At 44.4% G+C, this 12,514-nt stretch overlaps 1 protein-coding gene across 2 annotated transcripts in view; it reads right to left on the bottom strand.

Moving 5' to 3' along the window:
* The window catches only part of kiaa0825 (KIAA0825 ortholog), a 166,308-nt gene that overhangs the window by 78,843 nt on the left and 74,951 nt on the right, over window positions 1-12,514 (bottom strand). The window contains exons 17-19 of one of the 2 annotated variants that reach the window (XM_021620901.2): window positions 10,339-10,498; window positions 8,762-8,920; window positions 6,340-6,434 (exon numbers count right to left, since the gene is read on the bottom strand). In XM_021620901.2, the coding sequence (XP_021476576.2) occupies window positions 6,340-6,434; window positions 8,762-8,920; window positions 10,339-10,498 (414 nt within the window). Of the gene's footprint in view, window positions 1-6,339; window positions 6,456-8,761; window positions 8,921-10,338; window positions 10,499-12,514 lie in introns of both variants that reach the window. The other variant, XM_036935490.1, reaches the window with a different exon arrangement.

The raw sequence follows: 12,514 nt of genomic DNA on the forward strand, positions 1-12,514 counted from the left end.
GGGTCCAATTAACTGAGAAATGGGACGTTGTAGGCCTATAAGCTTCTTCGTGAGTATGAAACCATCACAAGGTGAACAATTCATTCTGTAATGATCGTGGAAATAAAATTGGAAATACATTCGGTGCTTCTTTCTAATATTTTTTTAGAATGCAAAGATGCAACCCCCCCAAAAAAAAATATTCTCACTAATGGCAAAGGATTGCATTTTATTTACCTGTGTTTTTTTTATTGTGAATAAGCATGTCATCATATCCCCCATCTCCACAAAATACTAGGCTACTTGCCTGCTTGCAATGCAATACTTCAACCACTAGAAACTGGGCGTACACATGGTCAGAATTTTGCGGGAGCTCAGCACATTCTTATGTCAAGTTGAGTTTTTATAAATGCCAAATTGTGAAAACTGGCACACGCACTTTGTTGTTGTTGGTATATTTGGTATGCAATGATTATAAATGAGGCCACAAATGACAGCTCACGAAAACCGTAATATGTCAGTGCTGTCCAAACGGAGAAGTACAACAAAACAAGTGTGTAGAACCGACGAGACAAAATATATATTCCAGCAACAGGAGCACTTCTCTGTCCCAACCTGTCAGTCAGTCAGAGGGACACCACCACGAGGGAACAGAGGAGAAAAAGGGAGTCCTTGCTCAATGACACATCACATGCTACTGACTTTCAAAAGTGACAGTCTTTTTGAATTTCCTAGCTCACAAGATGGAGGACGGCCGACGGCTTCAGAAACGGGCTGTTTCTTCCGTACCGTAGAAACGTCACTCTCCCTAACCTTGATAGCTCTGTTCTGCCTGTGATGTCGGAGTTCATCGAGTCCAGAGGTGAGTAGGCTACTTTTCAAATGTAATCCATTACAGTTACGAGTTACCTGTCCAAAATTGTCATCGGTAACATCCTTTTTGGATGACTTTCCCCTTAAGAGGAATTCAAAGAAGAAGAAAGGGTCCATCAAATGCATTTGGTGTGTCGTCATAGTGGTCTCTGATTTGGGGTCAGACTCGTTCAGGTGGAACAAACACACTTGCGCCTTTTATCTATCCCGAATTGAATGTCAGAAAGTTATCAAGGCAACATCCTTTCCGAATTCAAAAGTAATCCAATAAGTAATCATATACTTTTTTAAAAGTATCTGTAATCTGATTAAATATGTATTTGCTGGCAAGGTAGGACAGTTTTTTTGTAAACAGATTACATGTAGCTGATTGCATGTCATCAGTTACTAACCAATCCTGGTCGAGTCACATATGTCCCCAACCTAGGGGGCTTCCTTCCCTGATTTGAGGGGTAAAATAATGAATTGTGATTGTTTATAACCAATCTCAAATTATGCACAAATCTGTGTTGCTTTAGGTTAGAAATAAGTGGTCAAATGCCAGAGGAAGACACAACTCTGACACACGTGGGAATATCTTCGCTTTGCCTTTATGACATTCAGAATCTGAGCTACAACCTTTTAAAGTCGAAGAGTCAAAGAAATTGCGTGAAAAAATAAATTGTGTGACTCTGACGCTGTCAATTGATCTGTTCACTTTCTGCAAAAGAGAATATGTACAGATGAAGTCGGAAGTTTACATACACCTTAGCCAAATACATTTAAACTCAGTTTTTCACAATTCCTGACACTTAATCCTAGTAAAAATTCCCTGTTTCAGGTCAGTTAGGATCACCACTTTATTTTAAGAATGTGAAATGTCAATAATAGTAGAGATAATGATTTATTTCAGCTTTTATTTCTTTCATCACATTCCCAGTGGATCAGAAGTTTACATACACTCAATTAGTATTTGGTAGAATTGCCTTTAAATCTAAATTGTTTAACTTGGGTCAAACGTTTCGGGGAGCCATCCAAAAACATCCCACAATAAGTTGCTCCCAATTGCTCCCAAGGATGAATCAGACATGTGGAGGTCTATATTTTTTTCTGAGGTCTTCACTGATTTATTTTGATTTGCCCATGATGTCAAGCAAAGAGGCACTGAGTTAGAAGGTAGTAATTGAAATACATCCATAGGTACACCTCCAAGTGACTCAAGTGATGTCAATTAGCCTATCAGAAGCTTTTATGACATCATTTTCTGGAATTTTCCAAGCTGTTTAAAGGCACAATCAACTTAGTGTATGTAAACTCCTGAACCACTGGAATTGTACAGTAAATTATAAGTGAAATAATTTGTCTCTAAACAATTGTTGGAAAAATGACTTGTGTCGTGCACAAAGTAGACTTGCCGAAATTATAGTTTGTCAACAAGAAATTAGTGGAGCGTTTTAATGACTCCAACCTAAGTGTATTTAAAGTTCTGACTTCAACTGTATATTTAATTTGAGGGTTCATATAAATGATCACAAAAAAACTTATTTGGTAGAGGAATAACATTTTGGGAAATCAGGTCTAGACTTTATTTTCCTGATCCATTAGTATAATTAAATAGCCTATCAAAAGAGGTCTTGTTAAACTACGTTGAATTGCAGAAACTGAGCTTCAAAACAACAAAATGGTGACATTTTTCAAAGAGGGCCCTGAGGAAAAAAACGCTTGGGAAACGCTGAGATCAATTTAAAACTCCACAGAGACAAACAAGCATCACCTTTAAGACGAATAAACAACAGTCCTCTCCTCCCCCTTCACCCCTCCCTCCCTCCCCAGCCGAGACCATTCATTCAGGCATGTTGAGAACCAGAGAGCCTCTCCTCAGCTTGATCAGCATCCGTGGAGAAAGAAAGATGAACATTCTGACATATTTGTTTTTACTTTATTCCCAGGGAAAAAGCCCACCATATGGTGGCGGTTTGGAACAGATGGTATTTGTCTACTTCCTGAAAGCACTGTGTCTATCGCAGTGATTTAAAAATCTACTCATCCGTGTGGTGGCTTGGACTGGCATTTCCCACAAAGCACTGCACTACTATTGTACCAGAGGCGGTAGTACCAGTGACAATGCAGAAGAAATTCAGAACTTTTCAGCTCATATGTACGGTATGACTCTATACAATGCATCGATATTCTCACTGTACATTGTTTCACATGCGCTTGAATTTTTTGGGAGGAAACATGCTCTGAAGAAGAGCTTCTGCTAAATGACCAAAATGCCAAATATAAAATGTGAGCTGACATGTAGTTCTGGGGGATGATTTTGGGAGGCTCTGTCTTAGTTGTCAGGTAGCAGGCCTGGAGGGCTAGAGAGGATTAATCAGGCTGGTTCTGTTGAAAAGCTCAACCTGAAGATGATGGATGACATGCCGGCCACAGAAGCGCCAAAGTGACAGGTGACAAAGAAGGACAGCCACACCTGTATAAATCCTCTCCGCTCCTGTCGGCCTCAACGACAGTGTCAAGGTGTGTGTGTGTGTGTGCTGTCCTGTCCCGTAAATGAAGCCATCCCAAAACTGATTTAACAAGGCTCCTGTAACAGACTGGCTTCTTAATGTAAAGATCTCTGAGTGATGTTCTATCGAATCCCTGGGTCAATTCATGTTGTCTGTGTGTGTATCTGAGCTACTGCCGTTCAAGCAGGCAGAAATCCGTTCAGAACTACACCGGGGTTTTAATAGGTATATGTCTATCATACATGTCAGATTTCAATACTGGCCGATGTCATAACGTGGAAGATTGTCTTCTAACGAGCTAGCCACCCAGCCCATAGAGAGAGCATTGCATTGTGGGTTTCGTAGTCGACTTGAGCTGCAACAATTCCCTCAACGATTTACACATGTTGCTACCAACCTTATTACAATGACAAAAATGTCAAGGAATGAGTGCTTTCGGGTGGATTTATCCCTTAACTCCTAGCCCCTCCATTATAATGTGATCTAAAGTCCAGACACTCAAACTATCATCACAATACAATATACCCTGGGTGAACGAGCCAGGCTGGGCTGTGGACTCACAGACAAGGAGACTGGCTAAATCTTATCAAATCTTCTCAGTGGCAATAAGGAAGATGAGTTAGTGGAGAGGACAAGTGTAACGAAAGTTGTGTATGAACTGGCCTAGTTGTTATTGCTTTACTCAATGTGATATAAATGAGTGTCATCCTCATCATCGTCATCATTCTCACTACGATATCATCTACTTCCTCCATCGGCTCCTCATCATCATGTTTTTCAACCAAGTCTGTCCTCCTATGCTTTGAGGGGTTCTCCATGCCCTCCCAGAGGCACCACAGAAGAAGGAGAGAGGGTCCGGGGAAAACTTTGACAGCTTAGAGCTATCCCGCAAACTTCTTCTTCTCTGAGCGTCTCAGTCAAATCCAAAGCCAGTTGGTAATCCCCTGTAAACCTGCTCCTCTCTCAACAAAGAGCAGACTAATGAGGCAAACTAGACAATCGTGGACGCTTTTACTGCAAGATTAGGATGAATTACAAATGATATAATATTCTATATGTACACCCCCCTACTCGCCTTCTCTGCCATCCTCGACTGCTCTCCCTTTCGCTCTCTCTTTGTCCTCTCTCTTTCCCCTCGTCCCTCTCTTCCATGCCAGAATTATCTCTATTATCTCTGTTTCGCTCTCCCTCTCTTTCTCCCCCTCACTCTCTCTCTCTCTCTCTCCCTTTCTCTCTCTCTCTTCCTCTCTTCCTTACCTTCTCTCACCCTCCCTCTCTCTCCTCATACAGTTCTGCCATCCCCATTCAGGGCCATTCATGAATAATCCTTGCAGTAATTTGGCTCAGACGAGGCCTGACAGTATCTGTTTTGAACACATGTGCAACAAAGTGGTGGTGGCGGTGGGGGGCTGAGAGGAGTAGGGGGCTGAGCCCAGGGACACGGGCGCGTTGCACTTCACCCTTGTTAGAACAGTGTCCTTGGCAGAGACGCAGAGCTTGCCCTTTGTTAGAAGGTGCGTGTAACAATGAGGTTGATTTAAAATGGATTTCATGTGGCCAGCAAGACAAGGTGCACTAGCCTTACGGCAGCCTGATAGCTCTCAGGGTGACAGCTGTGAATTGAGGTCTGAGTGTGGGCTGAAGTATTGCTGCCTAATATGTGTCACCTACCTGCATAAATATTTATGCCCCTGTTCAAAGCAGGGAAGGAGGGAGGAGGGGAAGGGAGAGAAAGTTGGAAAAGTTGAGCACCGCTTCAATCAGGTGACAAGAGGATCTAAATTAGCCCCCTCTCCCCAGTTGATATTAACCTCTTCAAGGCCTTGTGACGGAATACACCTTTACAGATGTAGGATCTTAATTTGAGCCAGTTTGCTACAGCAGGAAAACAATCCTGCAGCAACAGGAAATGTGGATTATTATTTTGATTATAATTCATGGACATTTTTTGTAGGGGAAAATCAAGTATGACATTTCAAGGTGGAAATAACAAACTTCAGAAGCCTTTTTAACACTATAAGTTTTACATTTCCTGCATTGCATTTCCTGCATTCTCCAGCAACAGGGTGATCAAATTAAGATCCAACATCTGCATCATGGCACACTACAAGCTCATCGTATATACACACACATCTCAGTACACTCACCCAGATAATAGGATAGAGCAGATGGCCAGGAGTTCTTCCTGGGCTTGCACCCTATCTCACACCACTCTACATTCTACTCACACCACTCTACATTCCACTCACACCCCTCTACATTCCACTCACACCCCTCTACATTCCACTCACACAACTCTACATTCCACTCACACCACTCTACATTCCACTCACACCACTCTACATTCCACTCACACCCCTCTACATTCCACTCACACCCCTCTACATTCCACTCACACCACTCTACATTCCACTCACACCACTCTACATTCCACTCACACCACTCTACATTCCACTCACACCCCTCTACATTCCACTCACACCCCTCTACATTCCACTCACACCACTCTACATTCCACTCACACCACTCTACATTCCACTCACACCACTCTACATTCCACTCACACCACTCTACATTCCACTCACACCACTCTACATTCCACTCACACCACTCTACATTCCACTCACACCACTCTACATTCCACTCACACCACTCTACATTCCACTTACACTCGTCGCAAAGCTTGTAACAGTAGGTGAACACTTTTGTCTTGTTATTTTCTAAGAAATGCATACTCTTTGACTGTTTTCTGTCTCTCCTTTCCTTCCATGAAACTCACAGGGGCCCCGGTCTTTTGAAAAAAAGTAAGAGTGCAAAGTCGCCATCCACAAAAAGTGTCCCTGATGACTTGGCTGTCTGGTCTGACGTTTTTTTGGTGAAGGGGGAGATCCGGGGAAATACATTCATAAAAGAGGAAACTCAACCGCCTAGGTATTGTATGTTTATGTGCCGCAAAGTATCTCTTCATCAGCTCAAAAAAGGGAGGAGCCATTACCTGTTGACCAGGAGTGCTCTCAAGGTCACCTGACTCATCCCCTGGTAAGTTGGCAGCAGTGTGGCCCAGTCCCAGGCCCAGTCTCCCACGGCTGCCTGTTGATATATGAGGAGACACTATTGTTAGTTATTAATCTGAGTTAATATGATCAGTAAATTACAGCTCCAGCTGGGGTGGACTAACTAAGGAGGAGGGGGGGTCCTGAACGAGGACGAAGACACGCCATATCAATCATGTCCGCACAAGAAGGTTTTTATTCCAATAAGACAGCAATTAATTTATAAATCCATTTGGGGGGATGTAGCCATCATTTATAAAAAGATAAATACATTTTGGGAGGGGAGTCGTTACTCTTCGAACTGTTTTCTCCATGGCACACCGCCCAGCCCCCCCTTTCTCTTTCACTCTCTTTCTCACTTCCTCCCCCTCTCTCTCTCTCTCTCTCGCTCTCTCTCTCTCGTTCTCTTTTTCTCTGTCTCTCTTTCTCTTTCTCTCTCCCCCGCCTTTGTGAGCAGGGAAGAACAGCACTTTGTCGGAAAGGCAAATTAAATTCCGATTGCTTTGATTGCCAAAATGTCACTCTTAACTCCAGGCTGAGTTTAATTGACAAAAGGAGGAGAACGTGACTACTGCACCCTTCCCTTCCCTCCACCCCCCCCCTCTTCTCCCTCAGAGGTGATTGATGGATCTGGCTTTTTTCTCTCCTCCCTGCATTTGATTTGACAAACAACACAGGCACCTAAAGCGGAGAAGGCATTTTAATCATTCTCTTAATAGGGTGTTTCTATGCAAAGCTATGCAGCCTCCTCTGATAACGAGAGAAACAGAAAGCCAGAGGATTATAGTGTGTCTGCTCTGAAGAACAATAGCAGAAACGCAGGTCTTTTAGAAGGGATCACAACAGCATCAACGCATCCCAAAGAGGTACAAAGAGAAAAATGTATCTGGAAAATATGGGACTTTGTTGATTGTTATGTATGATATCGCTGGTGTGTCCCATGACAGAGAAGTTATCTCACATTGAACCAGACTACCTGTAGCTCCTACAATATCAGACATTTTAACTTGACGTTGATGCAAAGCCTCGGGGAGACCGTTTGGGGTAATGGGGCTTCTGCTCAAAGCCTTGAAGAGCTGGTCATTAAAAGTCGCTTTAAAAATAAACGGTAAAAATGCCTCTTCTCGTTCACGTTTAATGTTTCTTTGGACTCCTTCACAGACATAAATGCTGCTCTGAGAGAGAGAGAGAGAGAGAGAGAGAGAGAGAGAGAGAGAGAGAGAAAGAGAGAGAGAGAGAGAGGAGAGAGAGAAAGACCTATGGAGAATAGTGAAATCTCCAAAAAGCTTCTGAGGTGGTCACTGTGCCCAGTACTCCCCATTCCAACACAACTTTAGTGGCCTTGACCCAACTTTAAAGACACATACAGGTAACTGCTAAAATAATGGATCAGCAGCATAAAGAGTCTTAATAGAGCGATGGGCCACCAAGAGCCAGAACAGCTTCAATGCTCCTTGGCATAGATTCTACAAGTGTCTGGAACTCTACTGGAGGGATGTGACACCATTCTTCCACAGAAAATGCCATAATTTGGCGGTTTTGTTGATGGTGGTGGAAAACGCTGTCTCAGGCACTGCTCCAGAATCTACCATCAGTGTTCAGTTGGGTCGAGATCTGGTTACTGAGATGGCCATGGCATATGGTTTACATCGCTTTCATGACCATTCAATGACCACTCGTGACCTGTGGATAGGGGCATTTCCATCCAATGGGGCCATAGCCATGATTTGCCAAAATAATGGCCTGCCCAGCACTTTTGTAAATGATCCTAAGCATGATGGGATGTTAATTGCTTAACAATAGAACCGCTGGGTCTCGCTGGACCCCCCCATCAAGCTAATAAGCAGTCATTCTGACTTAACAGAGGAACCACACCTGTGTAGAAGCAACTGCTTTCAATATAGTTTGTATCCCTCATTGTGTTTCCATTATTTTGGCAGTTACTTTTACATGCACACACACATTCAGAAAAAAATACTGAATTCAAGATTTACAGAATACTTTCAAGTTCTTAGATGTGACATTTGAGTTTATCAAAAATCTTGCGTTGTGTGAGAAAGACAATTATAAACTGGGTGGTTCCAGCCCTGAATGCTGATTGGCTGAAAGCCATGGTATACCACGGGTATGACAAAACATTTATTTTTACTGTTCTAATTATGTTTGTAACCAGTTTATAATGGCAACAAGGCACCTCAGGTGTTTGTGGTATATGGCCAATATACCACAGCTAAGGGCTTTATCCAGGCCCTCCGTGTTGCGTTGTGATTAAGAACAGCCCTTAGCCGTGGTATATTGCTTAACTATAGCTTTCAATTGAAACAATGGTATCAAAAAAATAAGAAGAATGGACAGAGGACCAACCTGGTCTAACTTGTTGCTGCCGATGTGGTCAAACTGGTGGAGGGGGTTGAACCGGGGTGAGGGGTGACCAGGGCTGTCTGTTCCCAGGTCAAAGGTTACTGTCTGAGGAGAGTCAATTGGGGGGTCACTGGACACACACAGCTTGGACCTCAACAGTGGCTGGAGAAACACACAGAACAGAAGGATTGGAGGGAGGGAGAGAGAGAGAGGGGTCAGAGAGTTTGCATTTCACACTTTTTCAAGAACACAGGGGCAAGTACAGCTGTCCTCAAAGACAATTATCTGGAAGGTCATTTAGCACAATTCCTATTATATCTTTGCCGTTTTAATTAGTACATCTCTGATTTTAAAAAAGTACAGACCCAGACATAATGGACACTGGGATGCTCTCCTTCCACCTATTCCCTGTTTGATTGGCCCAACAGAAGTAGAAACTAATCAGTTTCAGATATAGTTCCAGAGATCCAGTAATGGACATTGGAATGGTCTGTCTGTCTCTCTCTCTCTCTCTCTCTCCCCGTCTCTCTCTCTCTCTCTCTCCCCGTCTCTCTCTCCGTCTCTCTCCGTCTCTCTCTCTCTCTCTCTCTCTCTCTCTCTCTCTCTCTCTCTCTCTCTCTCTCTCTCTCTCTCTCTCTCTCTCTCTCTCTCTCTCTCTCTCTCTCTCTCTCTCTCTCTCTCTCTCTCTCTCTCTCTCTCTCTCTCTCTCTCTCTCTCTCTCTCTCTCTCTCTCTCTCTCTCTCTCTCTCTCTCTCTCTCTCTCTCTCTCTCTCTCTCTCTCTCTGTATTCCCTGATTGATTGGCCCAACAAAAGTAGAAATGAATCAGACCTCATTAGAAATAGAAACAGAGATACAGGACAATGGCAGAGGATGAGGATATGTATAGACATCCAGACACAGAGATAACTATTTCATGGTAGGAGCTTACTTTCTACCCTCATTTCTACAGTGTAACCTTTGGTATGGTTTTGCAGAAGTGCAGGTGGAGGAACAGGCTTGGTGCGGTGGTGGTGGTGGGGGGAGTGTGGATCCACTACACACACATCAGTCAGCCTGTCACCCACCCCCCCCCCCCCCCCCCAGCCGTCCAGCCGTCCAGCCTGACCTGGCCATCCTTGCCTTGACAAGGTCACTGAGGCTGAGAGTCGTGGAAGAAGGATGAGTTGAAGAGATTTTAATTGTGGTATAAGTGGACTTGGTGCTATGAGTTACAATATTGACAAATGACATTATATTTGCGTACAGCCACCATAAGAAAAAGGACAATAACCAAGAAGATATTTGAGGATCTTTAGACTTCTGTCCTCCTCCCACCCCTTTCCTTCCTCCCTCTCTCCATCTCTCCAGCCCCATCACTCACCTGTACTACACATACAGTAAGTTACAGGGAGGTCAGTGGATACTACCGTGTGATGGTGTCAGAGTTGGGTCTTCCTGGTCTCAGCCAGGCAGTAGGCGGATCCAGCGGTAACCCCCCCACACTTTCACCTGCTCCCCCTACCCCTTCCCCCCCCAGAGCAGACGCCAGCCCCAGGCCAGCGGCCACCAAATTGCGGGGGAGAGGGAGTCCTTCCTTACCTCATTGACTTGGATGATATGATAGATTTGCCTCAGGTACTCGGAGCCACCTGGTTTGTGGCAAATCTCCAGGAGTATCAGCCCTATTTTCTGCTCAGTCGCCTCAGCCACACCGCCGCCCCCCTCCTGTGGAACACCACTCTCGCCCCACTCAAACGCACTGAGAGAGGGAGAGAGACAGAGATAAAGAGAGGGGGGGGGATGAAAGAGTGAGAGATGAGATACAAAGAGAGAAAGAAGGAGGCAGGGGAAAACAAAAAGCCACAGTTACCATGAATATCTGCTACCTGAACATTCCATTTCTTTGAGGGATTTAGCCAAAGAGCTCCAAATACATGGCCACGCTTTATTCTGTTGTGACCGCACTTGAATGTATATGGAAGCTTTACACTTTAAAAACATGTAGGAGGGTTCAAGGTTTGGGCTTTTATTTCCTTGCAGCACTATTGTTCCCACTTTTCATTGAATGTTTCAATTACAGGCCTTTTTTCTAAAACCGTTTGTGTGGATCTCGTTCTGCAGCATTGAGGTGTGTATGGAAAGTGAACGTAAAGTATAGATACAGTGTGTTCTGTTCTATCAGAGTCTCCAGGCAGAGGTGTTTCAAAACAGAAAGGCCTGGAATTGATAGATCTGTGATTAGGATATAAATTATTTCACTGTGCGCGTGTGCTTGTGTGCATGCGTGCGCAATATCCACACACACACACACACACACACACACACACACACACACACACACACACAAGCACCTTACCCTAGCAGTGGCCCGAGTCATTTCCCTGCCCTTCCTATGTTCCTCGCCATTGCCACGACGCTCGCCGTCCGTCAAACGCTCTCCTCCGTCCGGACGGACTTCCTGTCATTGTTTTTTTCCCCTTTCACATTCTCTCCCGCTCTTCTTTTTGTAATTATAAGGTGGCAGAAACATTGTCGCCTGTCAGGCAGCTTTTGGCGGATGTGACATTGAGAGAGGTGGGCGAGGTCCTTCCTTCTCCCGGTAGCGGGTCCGTGTCAGCACCTGCGCTGTATCCTTTCCTGTCCATCACTGTGCAGGTGAAGCAGATGATTGGATTCAGTCAGCGGGGTGATTAATGAGGGCCTCTCTGGATTTGGGACAGCCTATCAATCATGTCATTAGGGCCAATGTGCCCTGAAAGAGGCAGACCTCCGCCAAGGAATAACTGCATTCATCTTCATCTGTGTATTCATCCCGTCAGTCCAGTCAGGGTCACCATGATGGAGAACAATAATCTTCTCCTCTACAAATTACTTTACAAAGACAAGTTGGAGGGGGGGGGGGGGGGGGGGGGGGGGTGGTAGAGTGTGTGAGAGGATAGGTTGGGGCGGTGGGGGGTTGTTTTTAGACTGGCGAGCCCCCATTCCCTCCCGCTGATGCCACTGTACACTGATTGTTTACAACCCAGGCTTCACTTCCCAGTGAAGGTTATTTTAATGAATAGTAATGATCTCAGAGAATGGCTCCGACAGGTGATACATAATCACTCTTTCGCTTTTTCCCCTCCCATTTACCCCCTCTTCTCCGTTTTTTTCTGACTTCCACCACCCCTTGTTCCTGTCACTAGGAGCCGGCCATTTCCTGGAACACTTGAGCTAATCTGTTCTCCGTCTTTCTCTCTCTCTCTCTTTCTTTCTGCGAGCCGCTGTGTTTGTGTGGTTCCGTTACCCGGACAGCTAAATCATTTTTAACGAGGATAAATGTGTCCAGACTTTTCTGCGTTTCTCGTTGGTCTTGAGTGGTCAGAGGTGCAGGTTCTGGGAATAAGTCACCAAGCTCGGGTTCAAAGGGCAGACAGTATGAGCCAAACTCAAACCCAATTTCCCATTGCCTTATTTTGTTTTCCATTCAGACTGTAGGATGTCCATCAGTTACGATAAATATCGTGTCTCAGAATACATTGATCTTGTTCATACAGGTTCCCATGAATAACGGCTGCAACCGTTGACGCAATCCACCAGGGTACACACACTGAATTAAAGAACATTTCTGAATAGCATACTACTCATTAAATCATTCTGTCACAAATACATGAATGCAATTTGGCTGAATACACCATGAATCAGACTGAAACACTTTTGTATTTTATTGAACCTTTATTTAACTAGGCAAATCAGTTAACCATCCTGCTGTGTTCTGGTCGAATTGGACCGATTT

Source organism: Oncorhynchus mykiss, chromosome 11 (genome assembly GCF_013265735.2).
Source record: "Oncorhynchus mykiss isolate Arlee chromosome 11, USDA_OmykA_1.1, whole genome shotgun sequence".
In the NCBI taxonomy this organism is placed as follows: Eukaryota; Metazoa; Chordata; class Actinopteri; order Salmoniformes; family Salmonidae; genus Oncorhynchus; species Oncorhynchus mykiss.